The sequence below is a fragment of the Anas platyrhynchos genome, chromosome 24, assembly GCF_047663525.1.
Source record: "Anas platyrhynchos isolate ZD024472 breed Pekin duck chromosome 24, IASCAAS_PekinDuck_T2T, whole genome shotgun sequence".
NCBI lineage: Eukaryota > Metazoa > Chordata > Aves > Anseriformes > Anatidae > Anas > Anas platyrhynchos.
This window is the reverse complement of record NC_092610.1, coordinates 1,172,877-1,187,964: the sequence shown is the minus strand read 5'-3', so window position 1 is coordinate 1,187,964 and position 15,088 is coordinate 1,172,877. Positions and strand designations below refer to the sequence as shown.

Sequence of the window (15,088 nt, the reverse complement as noted above, 5' to 3'; positions counted from 1 at the left end):
GCAGCTCACTCTCCTATCAATAACGGGAAACAAAAAGCAAATAACCCGCTTCCAACTGCAGAAGGAATTTATTATCATCAATAATGGGAAACTACAGCAAGCAACCCGCTTCCAACCGCAGCAGGCATTCATCCCCATTAACCTGGGGCAATAAAATAAAATTAAACGCAGGTGCTGCGATCTGCAGATTATTTCCGAGCTGGAAGATGGCTCCGTGTGCCCCCCGAGGCCCAGCTGCAGCAGGCCCAGCCGAGAGGTGCCGGGCTCCAGGCCTGTGGCGGAGCCGCGCGGCGGCAGCCATTTTAAGAGAGGCTGGGAGGGAGGGAGGGAGGCCGCAGTCGCACATTGGCATGCATGAGATAGCAGGGGGGACTGGAATTGTACGCTTGTTTTTGTTCGAGGAGAAGAGGATTTTAATTGTGTGCTGGGGGGAGAAGGATAGCTAAGTTTCCTGGAGTATTATTACAGCCCTGAAAGGCAGCTGAGCCACTCAAAGCTTTTCTTTAACTAAAGAACGGATTGGGCTTGGGAACCTTCCGTGTGCATTTCAGCTGTGATCAGCACCCAGTGCAAAATTAACCTGCTCCTAATTTTATTTTTTTCAATCAAATACCACATTAAAACCATTTAAGCTCATGCAAAAAAATATATAATATACTCCCCTCCTGTAACCCATTTTTCCCTTTCCAGACTAACATTGCTTTCAGAGCAAGAGTCAGTGCATGAAGCGCCGTACCACCAAGCTGCAACCCCAATCAGCATCAGCAGTGCTGCTGGAGGAGAACCTGGCTGCAATTTCAGGACAAGAACTGCCCCCATGATCCTCAGTTGAAGAGGTGTGAGCACACAAAACATACATTTCAACTTACCTTTTTTTAGAGAGAAGGGGTCACGAGGAGAATTTCAAGGCTATTTTATCAAATGCAGGGGAACAAAAAAATAAGTCAAGGAAATTTCAACATCTACCAAAGGAACTGAAGCATTCTTTTAGATGCAGCATGGAGCATGTTCCATATACAGTGCTACAGGCTTCAGTAGATGCATTTGAACCAATATACCTAGCCACTCCCCCAAAAAACCCCAAAAGAGGGGGAAAAATAATCTTGCCTTACATTTCTTTTCAAAGCCACTGTCATTTTTTTGTTGTAGGGATCTACACTACACTATGATCACCATAAAGCCACTGCAACGTTTTCCAGTAGTGACTCTGAAAACCAACCACACTCCCACTCTATCCAAGGGTTTCCTCTCAGCACAAAGCAGTACAAACTCAGGCCAACCATAGAAATGTACCAGTTTTATTACAAAGGTTCTCAAAATTCAAAATAAAAGCATCTTTAAAAAACCACAATATATTTCCCCCCCCAGACACAAAGATACACTGATCTCTCTCGCTTCACATACAAACACTGAAGAGCGGGAGTGAGACGTCACTCAGATTCCAAGAGACTAAAAAACTTACGGTGGAAAAGGGAAAAAAAGTATTTAAAAAAATAAAACATTTTAAAAATAACCTGTGTTAAGTTAGCAGCATTATTAGAGTTGAAACCATCAGCAGCACTCCGTGGGAGGTACAGATCCTCTTATGGACAGAGGAATCCCCCTGAGAAAGGAGAGCAGCGAGTCAAAACTGCCTGCAAAACTTCTGCAAAGTTGGAGCTCAGCAAAGCATTTCACAGAAAGCTCATCTACCGATCAGCTGTACAAAACGAGATGCAAGAGAAAGGCCAGTTCTGATCACAAAAGACCTTTGGGTGTGAGATAATGTGTGGGAGTAGGAAGAGGAGTAGTTATAAAAATGTACAGAGCCCCATCTGCTGTTCCCTTGTACAGATAACAGCTCAGACTGCTGATAAAAAGTTCTCCCTATTTACTGGCCTTGAGAGCAAAGAGAGGAGAGGTTCAACCTGAAAACATTTGTATGCTTCACTTCAGAGAAGTTTTTCAGTGAGCGACACATGTCAACAAGACGCTTCAGCTGGGCTCGGTTTGTCTGGTCTTTACACGACTTGGGAATTTCTGCCATGGTTTCAGCCAGGACACAGATCGGGACCGAGAAAGCAAATTACAGCACACATAGCTGAGGGCAGAACAAGCTGGAAAAGCGAAGCAGGCGGCCAGACGGGCAGTAACTCACTTCCCCCCTGCAAAGAGGGGCATAAGTATAGAAAAAAATGTATAAAAACTTCACCCCTTCTCTTACTCGAGATGCATTATGCTGCCACACTAACTGGATCTGCAAGATCTTGGAAAATGTTAACCACCACATTAGGGTGATTTTCGTTTTGCATTTTCCAGATCTGCACCTGCAGGGCTCTTGGGCAGATTCACTCAAGCAATTTTCAGATCTGCTTTTAAGCTGCTTCATCTCTTTCCACAAGTTTGCTGCAGGGAGGTAGCCAACTCTATTCAAGAACTGCACTATTTGACCCTGAGAAGCGGCACCAGCTTGCAGTTACTTGCCATGGTGGAATCAGACTGAAGACCAAAGGAATAGTCAGTCTCTCACAGGCTTCGTTTGGGAATTCATATCTCCCATCAAAAAAAAAAAAAAAAAAAAGAAAAAAAGAAAAAAGTTTCATGGCCATCTTTCCACCTAACCTGAAATGCAGATACTACTTCTACTTAAATTATTCTTTTTCCAAGGGCGGTTACTTCAGAGGAGAGTAAAGAAAGGAAGTGATTTTTTAAAAGACACACTAAGGAGGCAGTGGAAGGCAAGAGTGAAACTTCCCAGTCACCAATCCTGGGCAGTGCAGGTCTCTCTACTCCGCAGAATCCTCCCTATCTGCTCCCAGAGGAGTGCAGCAAGGAATAATTTACAGTTCTCAAGTCATTTATATATTTATATAGAAATATATACAGAAACATATATAAAATATAAATCCTGTGGAATGGGAGGCAACCGGAGAAGCTAACCTATGATAACTATGCACTGACAGGGACTGTCCAGCTGCAGCCATCTTAGGTAGATTTTGTCTCTTCCTTCACCCTGTGGAAGGAAATAGGGAAGAATTTGGTTTAAACAAGTACCTCAGGCTGTACCCAAGCTAGAGCTGCAGCCTTAAAAAGGCTGCTTAGATAGCCCATCCTAAAATCACTTATCATACTGTGATGTCAATCTCCCCCTAGAACTAGTAATGTACTGAATACACAGTATTTTTGAGCCCTTTTCTTTGAGGGCTTTCACAGTGCTTTATCAGGTGTGCTGTTCTACCTATGCAAACTTCTCCCCATGACAAAGCCATCCCAGCTGCCACATCTCCCTTCCAACCCCACAAGTTACACAATAACCCATCGGGAGAATGCACAAGGAAGTACAAAGGCAGCCAGTTAATTGCCAAGCCAAGAGACACAGGGCTCACCCTTTGGGTTCTGGTTTTTCCTCTTTTGCTTTTTCCTCTTCTTTTTCCTCTGGAAATGAGAAAGAAAGAAAAAAAAAAGACATGGTAGAACGGTAGGAAAGCACACACCAGGCAAAGTTCCATGCAGCTGGGAGGGCTTTCAATCCTACCTTTCTTTTCCTCTTCCTCCTTTTCCTCTTCTGTTTTCACACGCTTCGCTTTCTTAAAGTTGGCAACGTTTTTGCGCCCTCCTTCCCCTTCATCTTCAGAGTCAGAGAATTCTTCATCACACGATATTCTCTTATCAGAATTGCGGACTGAGAACGTGAAGGGGAGAAGAGTTGTTTCATCAGAGTTAAAAGTCAGAAGACACCAAGCACTAACTTCTCCAAGTGCATCTACACACGTGGGAAAGAACTGATAAATCTACGTAAGTCACAATTAGGCCACAGCGAAAGCACTTCGTCTTGCTACCTGCCGTCTCTTTTAACTGATCACTTCTGACTGCTCCTGCTTAAGATCTAAGATCACATGTAGAGCTTGGATTAGATACAGCGTGATGTCTAGACTTGACAGCATAAGCAGGTTAACCAACTTCACACTGAGGAAATCTGACTGCCAGATCTAAAGGCCATCAGCCAATCTGGATAAAAACTAGCATTTTCACTGAGGCAGGCAACTTCTGGGATCAAACCTGATAGAATACTTTCTGGGAGACTGTCATTGCACCTACATCACAGGAACTGTTTAAATTCTCACATTAAGGCCTAAGTTCTTTCTTTATGGAAATTGTCTCCCAGGGAGACATTTCTCCCAGGGAGAAGAAATCTACCAGCCCCGCAGCACTCAGCTTCATTGCTTCATTACAAAATCAATCAGAACACTGGAAACAGATTCAAACTGAACGACTCCAGAATTAAAATAAATCTAAATCACATATCCTCCTGTCTTTATAAGGTAATTCAGTTTAGTGCCTGCACAGTTCTCCAGCTAACTGATCCCGTTCAGCTTTGGCACCCAGAGGCCCAGAGCTGTACACTTCCCAGCAAGGCAATGCAGCTATGCCAGAGGCAAGTGCCTACTTGAAATGCGTTTCTCAGGATCTTCTTCCTCTTCATCTCCACTGTCTTCCTGAACAGCATCTTCGGGAATTGGCTGCATCTGGACACCAGGGGCATGAGGCAGCATGCGCAGATTCTCAAAGAGACGTTGCCTAGAGCCGGCCAGAAAAGGAATAGCTCCGTCAGCAAGAAGCCACCCACGGCTCTGAAGCCCCCAGCAGAAGGTGTCAGTCTTGTGAAGAGGAGCAAACACTTACTTGATCTTCTCGAGATACTCGTTGGTATTCTGGTTAGTCATGTTGGAGGGACTGATGTGCAGCTTAAAGTCAGGTCCAAAGTACTCAAAATAGTCGTTATATGGAAGTTCTGCAGAGAAGTTAAAATAGAACAAAAGCCCAAATTAACAATGGACCAGTAATGAAATACCTCATACCCAGTGGGCTTCAGTGCTACATAAGAGCACAACTGCATTTTCCTAGGGGTAGGAGCTGACACTTTCACAGCCCAAACTCAGATCAAAGCAGATAGCTTAGCAACAAGAGCCTAAGCTTACTTGGCAGTTAAACACTCTCAGTGCACACAAAAGTTTTCAGTTGAAGGTCATCTCATTTCAGTACAACAACAAACCTGCTGGGTACCTTTTAGCGGAGGAGAGACCTACAGAAATGTAATGTAAGCAACAGCTACTGAAAATCAGAGAATTAAAAAGCTCTTCCATGGTAATAATCAAGAGCTAAAGAAACATCTTAGGGTTCCTGCCTCTCCTGCAGCAACATTGTGTCCCTGAGCTCTGTTACCAGATAGTCATTGTCCCTTTGTCTTGCCTCAAACATTGCAGGGGAGAATTATTACCGTTTGGGATTTCAGTGTCCAAAGCCACAGCAGTTTCGTAGGTCCAGCATCTAGCCACGTTGCGGATCGTATAGCCACCTCCTCCCAGCATCAGCATAGGCAAATTAAAACTTTTTACAAACTCCACACACTTGGCATGACCTGAAGCAAAGGCAGTGGGGAAAAAAGGCCATAACTTCATGACATAAAGGACAAATTTCCCAGTGAAAACCAATTATTTGTGCCAGTTTAACGCAGGCACTGTACAATACAGTTTTGGCCTCTCAGGATCACAGACCAGGCCTTGCTATTTTGATGGAAGCACTGTACTCTTACCTTTGATGGTCAGATTAAAACAGCCCAGCCTGTCTCCTGACAGAGAATCCGACCCGCACTGCAAGACAACTGCGCTAGGCTGGAACGTCTCCATCACTTTAGATATCACCTAAACAAGAAACCCATTGTTACACTTACTCCACAGGACAGTGTCACAACAACACAGTAACGTCCACGTCAGCAAGCAACAAGAAGACATCCCTAGTGTTCCCACAGCTGTTGGCTCCCCTGTACTGGTAACACTGGGGCTCTTGCAATGAAAAGCTTACTGATGACAGGCTGCGATTGTTAGGGAGAAATACAGCCCCCGACGAATCTCATAACAGCAGTCTGAGTCTCCCCAAAGAACAGCTCCACGAGTACCCAGCGATAAAGTATGATGCATGAAGAATCACCCAGCAAAGCCACTCACCGGCTTGAATATCGCCTCATAGGACTCATCATCAATTCCATCACGGAGGGGGTAGTTGACAGCATAGTACTTGCCTTTGCCTGCACCAATGTCCTGTTAAAGAGAGGAGAGACCATAAGGTCACCAGAGAATCACCTACAACACAAATACTGTCCATCAGAAGGCAAGAGCCAGTTGACCCCACCAGCAGGTATTTAGTGTACGTGGGTGCATTTGGCCCTCTGCTCGGGGAACAAGAATCTAGTACTGTCACCTTCATGTTGTTCTGAGCACACAGCCTCCCACTCCACTGGCAACAGCCACTCTCTTCCACAGCTGTAAAACTGGTGGTCAAAATTCTAGTTCCAACCAGATACCACACCTGTATCTGACTTGAAAGAGTGCCTTGTGGGACCAAACTGAGCTTGGAAGAAGCTGCAGGTGACCCAGACCCCATCTTCAGAGTCACTTCTCTGAGCATAATCCCACCAGAAGGCTGCTAAATGACCAATATCACAGCCGTGATTTTATGGTTACCCAGACCGTGATCACAGGACCAAAGCACCCACTCCAAGAGCCAAGCCAGCTGCCTCACGTATACACCTTTGCTCTCACTAAAAGGATGCTACTTTGAGAGCATTATTCAAAGCAGGAAAACCCAGGAGAGCAGTGATTTTAGTTAAGAATTTCAGAAGTTTTCTGCTAAGCCTTCGTTCTCACCCGTAGGTCCCCTGTTCCTGGGAAGTACTCTCCATACTTATGGAAGGACACGGTCATCACACGGTCTGTGGTATAGAAGGCTTCCTCCACGCCATCCCCATGGTGAATATCAATGTCAATGTACAGCACTCTCTGGTGATACCTAGGATCAGAAAGGAGTCAAAATGCTGCGTTTCTTCAGAGCAGGAAGAGCCCTCCCCAGCAGAGCACGTGGGGAGAGGGCAAAGAGCTCGGTGCTGATCCCGAGGCTGCACAGCTCCAAGCAGCTGTCGCTCTGGTGTCTATGGGCACAAGAAGTGTGGAGAATGGGCACGTGCCTCAGTCAGCAGTGGAACAGAATCACCACGGAAAACAAAGTGGCTTTGACTGCTGCAGCTGATCTCTGAAGGCAGACTTGACTCAGTTTATTCAGATTCAGCCAATGGACTCTGCGTTTTTACGTCCAAGCCTCCCACTGAGCTTTGCCTTGAGCCAAAAGCTGTCAGGGTGGTAACCAGCAGACACATCTTACAGCTGTGCCCCCTTTCTCTTGGGGGAAGGAGGAGGGCCTCAGAGCAACCACACAATGCTCCAAGCCTTCTGCTTCCCGCACAGAGCCCCAATGGGACACAGCCCTTCTGCAGAGAGGGCACCACATCCCAAAGAGGTAGCTCACTAAGACCTCCCCGAAATACACAGCTAAAAAAAAGCGACAAGGAGTGGTAAGGACTCAAAGAGCGGTAAGGAATCCACCTACTTGAGGAGCTCCAGGATGGCTAGGACAATATCGTTGACGTAGCAGAAGCCAGAAGCCTCCGACTTCTTAGCGTGGTGAAGGCCCCCTGCCCAATTCACAGCGATGTCTGTCTGCTGCTTGTTCAGCTTCACAGCACTGGCTGTTGGGAGAAGGATTACAAACCGTTAGCACGAGGGCAGGGTACCCATGGCAGGGACAGAGGGGTAAAGCACAGGTCCCTTGTCACCACCTCGTTTTTCCTCTGTGCTTTTGGGCACAAGCCCAAGCCAAGGGTTCGAACGGTGGCTGGCTCAACAAGCTAAGAGAGACAAGGGAAGAGCAACGCAGCCACTACTGTGCCTGCTCACACTTTTAACAGCTCCCCATTTATGCCTCAGAGCACAAAATGTGCACAAACAAGCCCACAGCATCTAGCTCGGGGCACGGTTAAAGACAGAGGAGATTTCTCAGGGCCACAAGCACGAGATTTAACAAACGGTTTTATCCCATATACGCTTGGGTCAGTCACCAAATATGCATTCAAAGCAAGTTCTCTTCCCCCAGCTCCTTCCCAAACTTTCTGCAATTTTGCAAGTCTCCAAGGATGGAAACAAATGCTACATTCTGTGGAACGTGCAACCTTGGGACCGCAGAGCACACTGCAGCCAGTGCTGGGACACGCTGCTGAGCCCTGTTCCAGGAAACAAAGATTTCTAGATGTCACCGCGGGAGTAGTGGCCACCAAGCTTTAAGGCCTTTGCACAGCAACACGGTTTGGTAATACCAAGACTTTCTGCAACAAAGTATTTGAAAACAGAGAAAGCATTTTAAATGTTCCAGCTTTCGATTCCCTTTTGCCTCGGGCCCCGAGCCAGTGGCTTTAAGTAACCCCTCTCTGCTTTCCAGGCTACACCTACTCAGAGCAATATTTTTACAACTTTTTTTCCTGTAAAGCTCACATCGATTTTCTTTTTTTCTTTTTTTTTTTTTTTAAATTAAATCCGTGCTGCAGCTGGGGTTTTGTCTATCACATGTTGTTCTACCACTCACAGGCTCCTTCGTCCAGTCGCTGCAGTAACCCCGACTCGTGAAGCTTTGCACCACAAACACAAAGGGATCTGCCAGCGTGCAAGGCTTGAATTGTAACGTGACAAGAAATCTGGGTCTAATTATTAAAGAACTCAGAAAGAGTCCCAGGGCTTCCCCACCACCACCTACAAGGATTACATACATCTGCTCAGGAGAGGAAAAGAACAGAGGAGTTGCAAGCTTACCAACGGAGCCTCCAGCAGAGAGCTGACAAAACTCAAACAACCCATCGAACACGGGGCAGTCCTCCCCAACGTTGACTTGAAAAGAATACACAAGAATGAGTAAGACAAAGCCACAGATAAACGCTAAAGCTTATGCTACCAATCTGCTTTTAAAAACTAACCAGAGAAGCATTTTAATCAACAGAAAAAATAACCAGAAAGGAATCGTTGTACACAAAAACAATCAGCCTGGGGTTGCCTGATGAGGCAAAAAGGTTGCTGCTGCTGGGAAGCTGCTCCTGACCCTCCTGCACGCTGTAGGAGCACAGAACCAGTGCCAGGGGCTGTGCTGGGAGAGGCACGCCATCTGCTGGGGCGCACCACGAAGGGATGCAAAGCCCAGCCCAGCACCTTGGAAGAGTGGGCAGCGGGGAGATGCTACAGAGCAGAGCTGTGCAACACCAAGACACGTCCCTAGCAGAAACTCCTGTGCTCCTCGTCACAGCAGCACGTTTATGGGATTTGGTTCTGCTCTGGCAGGGCGTGCTGGTCAGCACAGCCCCTGCAAATAGCCAGCAGCCCTCACCGTCATAAATCGAGGCAGTAACAGCAGGCTTGGATCCAAGGGAGATTTTGCAAGGTTTGCTTTCACAAGCAAAAAAAATAAATCTGTATTTTTGTAGCAATCTCTCTAAAATGTTTTCTTTTCTCTGCTTAATGGGAAAGGCAGAAGCTGCAGATCTCAGCATTAGGAACTCAACAGTACGCAGTCTTTAGATGATGTGATAAGGGAACTGAACGGTCTCCTTGCAGGACACAGACCTCTGGAAAGGACAATGCCCATCAGGACACTCAAAGGAAGTAATTGTTCTCCCTTCCCAATTGTTTCAGCAGGGCATAGCAAATAGCAGAGTTTGAATAATTAACTCAAGGAAGCTTTTCCTGTGAAGCGAGGAGAATTCATCGGTTTCTGCATGCTTCTCATTACAGCAAATTAAACACTTTGCTTCTTAGGCTGCGGCGCAGTCTTCTCAACTCCTTGGACAGGCAACACGGCATTAGCAGAATTAAATTAGAAACCGTTCATTACCTTCACTGCCCCTCAGAACTTTGTGGGCAGTATCTGAGGGTTTTCCTCTGCTCTGCTGGCAAAGACAGGAGGAGCTGCTGTACAGCAGAAGCCAGGGAGGCTTCCCATGAGAAGCTGCCAGGACTACCAGGGAGGGAGGGATTAATAACTGGGGTCAATCGCTTGGCAAGGCAAGAGGTGCAGATGCTCTTTCCTCCTTCCAGTGGGTGCGTGAGGATCTTTGTATCCGAGACAGAGTCTAGTACGGACGTGGAAACATCCTTGTGGACATCCCAGCCCCTATCCTTTCCTGAAAGGAAAGCTAAAGCAGGCTACAGAGACCTGTCACCGTACCGAGGAGCACTGACCTTGTCTCCTGTACCACTAATCCCTTCTGAGCCTCCCGTGCTAGCTCTTTAGCTAGGCAGAGGCTTGCATTTTACAGGTCTTGTTGAAGAAAAGACCTGTCCTATGCGTGTTTAAGATTAATTTTCTTATTTTGCCTCCTTCAGGTAAATATAGTTCTGTGGAAATACAGTACAGAAAATGTGGACTACCAGAGAGCAGAGTGGGTGTTTATGAGCCATATCAGCTCCAGGGGTAAACAGTTCACTGTGTAAATATGTACTTTGGTATATTAAGGCATATTATTTACTGTAGGAAGTCTTTCAGTATATATTAGTCATGTCTCTCACACGCTCGTGCCTAAATATCTATTTCAGCCGTGAGTATTTCAGCTCATAGCAGATTTCCAAGTGCCCCTACTTCAGACCTGAGACCTGTATTTTGTTTAATTTGGAAATTACACTGACTGCACATAAATGAATCCCATGGGCTTTTTTTCTGCTCTCGAGGAACGCAGTGTGCATCATCAAAACACTTTAAATGAACCCCAAGCCTCCCCCATCTATTTGTCCTTACTGGCTAGAAACCTAGACAGTCATTGCCAAAGGACTTCAGCTCAGAGCTGCACATAAACCCAAAAAAGGTTTCTGTAACATTAAAGTGGCCAAGGGGTTTTCAGTGCTTTCTTGGACTGTAGAGGTTGGAAGAGAATGGAGAATATCTCAAGGAAAAAAAACAAAAACCCATTCTAACACAAAGTGGACAGGTACCATTGTGCATCTCAAACTTCCCCGCTTCCAAACTGCCGTTGCTCTGAAAAGCCTTCAGAATAACTGCAGGTTTTGGACGTGATTGATGAGCTTTTTTTAAATAAATAGATAAATAAATAACCCTTTCCCACCCCGAGACCTTTGGTTAAAGTTAAACGATCACAAAATGCATCATAAATAGAGTAGTTCGGTCATCTCCGAGCCAGAAAGATAACTTCTGCTCTGCTTATCACCACCTTCTAAAGCTCGCCCGGGAATCCCAGGCGCACAAACCCAGCACTGGCAGCACTACAGCACGACGCCCGCAGCTTACATCTCTGCATCTGCTTGCTGTACTCAGACATGTTATCGGGGCGGATAGACCTCAGGAACTTGATGTAGTCGTCGCTGTGGTACTTGGTCATTTCTTCTGCGTTTGCCTTGTGAGGGCGCTGCGAGGACAAAGAAGAGCAAAGGCTTGTTTGGAAACACGTCTCTGCCCTAAAGCCCGTTTCCAGTCTCAGATTTACTCCCAGGGAAAGAAAACCAACAATCAAACCAGCAGCAATAGACAAGAGGAACTTATTCTCCAAGGCAAGGATGCCATTAGCACAGAGTGGAACACATTACACATCTAGACAAAGAAATTATTGAAGTTACAGAGAGAAAACCAATTTTCCAGTCTCCAAAGCTTATCTGAGGCACAGAGCATCTCCGGGAAACGGGAACGGAAGAAAGGAGAAATGCATCAGTACAACCATTGAAGTTTTTCTTTTCTTTCATTAAATTAAGAGCTGACGATTGAACTAACATCTCTCATACACATTTCTCCTCACTCACATAGATCTCCATCTTCCTGTAGAGGCCGTAGTTCAGCAGCAGGTTGTGGGTCATCCGGATCCTGTGGGGCTTCATCGGATGCCCTTGGCCATAATAATAGTTTCCAACATCACCTGGGGACAGAAAGGATTTTGTTACAGCGGGGAAAAAACACAAATTCCTCCCGACACAACCAGAGTGAAGCCACGGGGCCGTCACCCATCTGTGGGTTTACCCCAGGTCACCTCCCCACCCCGATATTCCCCTGCCCCATAAAGCTGAGCTCACGCTGCTCTCACAGCAGGCACCGTCGTGTCCCCCCTCCTCTCCCACGAGGTTTATTTTCACCATTTTTTTCACAAAATTTAACTGTTGCATTTTGCCATTTGGCTACGGGGCGCAGAGACCGAGGGCTGCCAGGATTAGGGGATGGCACAAGCGGCGGCAGCACCTGACGAGCCCTGGTTTATTGGGAAATCGCAGCGGGTTGTGCACGTAGTTTTACAGCTCGCAGTCACTTTCGGGAGCAGGAGACCCAGCCCAGCCCGGCTGTGACTCAGCTGGGAGCTATTTCGTCACCGGCCCCAGCACTCAGCAAACTGCCACTTCCTCGCAGCTCAGCGGGATGGGAACGGCGCAAAGCCCGACCCCAAAAACCATTCTGTGGGTCCTGCAGCGACACCGGGCGCTCTCGGTCTGCAGCGAGGGGTTTCGCCCGGGTGACAAATCACCACCAAATCCCAAACCCCCAAATTACAGCAAAATGGGGTGAAATCAAGCCTTGGGGAACTAGGTTGGGATGCTCAAAAGCCCCTCTAGAAGATGGGAGTCCCTGCTAATAAAGGGGTCACCCCCAGGGCAGATCTAACCTTACACCCCCCCCCCCGTGCACCTCGGGGGCCCCAGAAAGGACCCCCGTGGTCCCCAGCTGCTTTCTCCCAGCCTCCCCCCTGTGCCCAGCCCCTTCCCAGCAGCTCGGTGCTGATCCCCACCGCAGTTTCCTTCTCCCATCTGAGTTTTATGGCTCAGGGACCTCATTTTGGGGCGTTACTGTGCCAAACTGCCCAGCCCTAAGCTCCCTGCAGGACACCCGAGCAATCCAGCCTCCCCTAAATGCAGTTTACACCTTCCCCGACAAAGAAAAGCACACCTTCACCCCAGCCCCTCGTAAAAGAGCAGAAATAAAGCACTAAAACCTCCCCAGGGAGGGAACAGCGCTTGTTTCACGGGGTCACCGTGCAGTGGGATCCACGAGGGTACCCCCCCTGCTCAGGGCATCCCCGCCCCGTGCCTTTTAGGGTCTGGGGTCATTGAGGACCTGAGCAGCTCCCCCGCGACCCCACAACGCTCTCGGGGCGCAGGAGGAAGTTTGGAGGTGGTTTTGGTGCTTCCTGAGAGCGCTCCTGCAGCGCTCACGGCCCCGGCACCCCGCTGGGTTTGCTGTCACGGGGGGCACAGCCAGAGAACCCCCAGCCCTGGGGGCTGCCCCCCCCCCGGCTCCTGGGAAGCGCTTGAAGCCCTTTTTTGCCCTTTTTTTTGCCTGCCTGGCCCACGGAACCCCTCGCTCTGCTGCTCGCCGGCGAAGCACGTCCGCTTAGGAAGGAAAAACAGCGGTGAAAAGTTTTTATTTGACCTCGCAGACCCAAAGCCTCCGCGTTAAGGGGGGGGGGGGACCCCGCAGCACCCCCACCGCCTCTGAAGGGCTGAAAACGGGCCCCGAGGTGGGCCATTTACCACGATTTTTACCCCGGGATGAAGGGCAGGACGTGGGGAAAGCGCCCGAGGAAGCCAGCGGGGGCTGCAGGCAGCTCCCACCCCCCGTTACGACCATGTCCCAACGAGGGGGGGTTACAGAGCCCTAAACCATCCCCCCCCCACCCCCAGCCTTGGAAAAGAGAGAAGAAAGAAATCCGCCAGCCTGCAGCCCGAGATGGGACTGAACAACGCCCCGGGATGCTGGGACCCCCCCCCAAAATACACCGTGGGGCTGGCCCCGAGCCAAGCAGGAGTTCCCGGAGAGCCTCTGTGCCCCCCTAATGGAGGCTCGCCCCCCCTAGGCCCCCCCCAAGCCCTTTTTAGGGGCTCCCCCAGCCCCTCCTGCCCCCTCCCCAGCTCTCCTTCTCCCTCCTGCTCCCCCTAGGGCTGCCCCCCCGCCTTCCCCTTGCCCCCAGCCCTTCTCAATCCCCCCCCCAACACCCCCTGGCCCCGCTGTGCCCCACACCCATCCTAACCCCCCCCCCCCCAGCGCCCCCATCACCATTCTTAACCCCCCTCAGTACCACCACCCCCCCCAGTGCCCCCTATACCCTTCCTAGCCCCCCCATTACCCCCCTACCCTTCCTAACCCACCCCCCTCAGTGCCCTGGGCCCCCCCAAGTGCCCCCATCACCCTTCCTAGCCCCCCCCAGCACCCCCATCACCATTCCTAGTCCCCCTCAGTGCCCTCCCCACTATTCCTAGCCCCCCCCAGTGCCCCCCCCTTAATTCCTAGCCTCCCCCAGTGCCCCCCCCACTATTCCTGGCTCCCTCCTTGTGCCCCCCCCTCACATTCCTAGCCCCCCCAAGTGCCCCCCCCAATATTCCTAGCCCCCCCCCTCAGTGTCTCCGGCCCCTACCCTGCCTCCCCAACCCCTCCTAGTACCCCCAGAGCCCCCCCATACCATTCCTAGCCCCCTTTAGTGCCCCCCCCAAATTCCTAGCCCCCCAATGCCACCCTCACCCTTCCTAGCCCCCCTTAGTGCCCCCCCCAAATTCCTAGCGCCCCCCCAACTTCTTAGCCCACCCTCTAATTCCTACCCCCTCCCTCAGTGCCCCCAACCCCTACCCTGCCCCCCCACCCTCCCTACCCCCCCATCACCCCCAAAACCCCCCCATTACCCCCCAAAAACCCCCCTCACACCCCCCCACCCCCATTTTAACCCCCTTTTAGCCCCCTTTACCCCCCTTTTAATCCCCTTTAACCCCCCTTAACCCCTTTTAACCCCCCTCAACCCCCCCATTACCCCCCAACCCCCCCCCTTACACACCCCCACCCCCTTTTAACCCCCTTTACCCCCCTTTTACCCCCTTTTAACCCCCTTAAACCCCCCTTTACCCCCCATCACCCCCCCAATACCCCCCTCCCCCGCCCCCCCCGTCACCCCCAGCCCCCCCCACGCCCCCCCGAGCCCCCCCGGAGCCCCCCCAGCCCCTCACCGTCGTAGTAGTAGCAGACTTTCCGCTTGGTGCCCTGCGTCAGCGCCATTTTCCTGCCGCCGCCACCGACCCCGCCGCCGCCGCCGCCGCCGCGCAACCCAACCCGCCCCGCCGCCGGGCCCCGTAGCCCCGCCCCCCCGCGCGGCCTCTGAGCCAATCAGATCGCGAGGGATCCGCCCCCTTCCCGCCCGCCGGCCAATGGGGAGGCGCGTCGGCGGAGGGGCGGGGCGAGTGGTAGCAGGCTAGGCGGAGCGGTGGGG

The 15,088-nt window shown here is 50.1% G+C and overlaps 1 protein-coding gene across 1 annotated transcript; it reads right to left on the bottom strand.

The window, feature by feature from the left end:
- Nucleotides 1-1,282: 1,282 nt before the first annotated feature.
- HDAC1 (histone deacetylase 1) lies at nucleotides 1,283-14,981 on the bottom strand. The gene is made up of 14 exons (XM_038167382.2): nucleotides 14,829-14,981; nucleotides 11,655-11,767; nucleotides 11,149-11,266; nucleotides 8,673-8,747; nucleotides 7,420-7,558; nucleotides 6,684-6,825; nucleotides 5,985-6,077; nucleotides 5,573-5,681; nucleotides 5,258-5,398; nucleotides 4,663-4,771; nucleotides 4,427-4,557; nucleotides 3,515-3,661; nucleotides 3,366-3,414; nucleotides 1,283-2,992 (listed from the first exon to the last, which is right to left on the bottom strand). Exons 1-14 carry the CDS (start codon nucleotides 14,875-14,877, stop codon nucleotides 2,965-2,967), a joined length of 1,443 nt encoding a protein of 480 aa, XP_038023310.1. The 5' UTR covers nucleotides 14,878-14,981; the 3' UTR covers nucleotides 1,283-2,964.
- Nucleotides 14,982-15,088: the final 107 nt, after the last annotated feature.

Excerpts from the sequence above, each read along its gene's own strand:
- HDAC1 (XM_038167382.2), bottom strand. The coding sequence starts at position 14,877 with ATGGCGCTGACGCAGGGCACCAAGCGGAAAGTCTGCTACTACTACGAC. Across the intron at positions 5,682-5,984 it reads ATGAGGCGATATTCAAGCCG|GTGATATCTAAAGTGATGGA; the intron begins GTGAGTGGCTTT and ends TTTCTTGTTTAG. Across the intron at positions 3,415-3,514 it reads GGAGGAAGAGGAAAAGAAAG|AGGAAAAAGAAGAGGAAAAA; the intron begins GTAGGATTGAAA and ends TCTCATTTCCAG.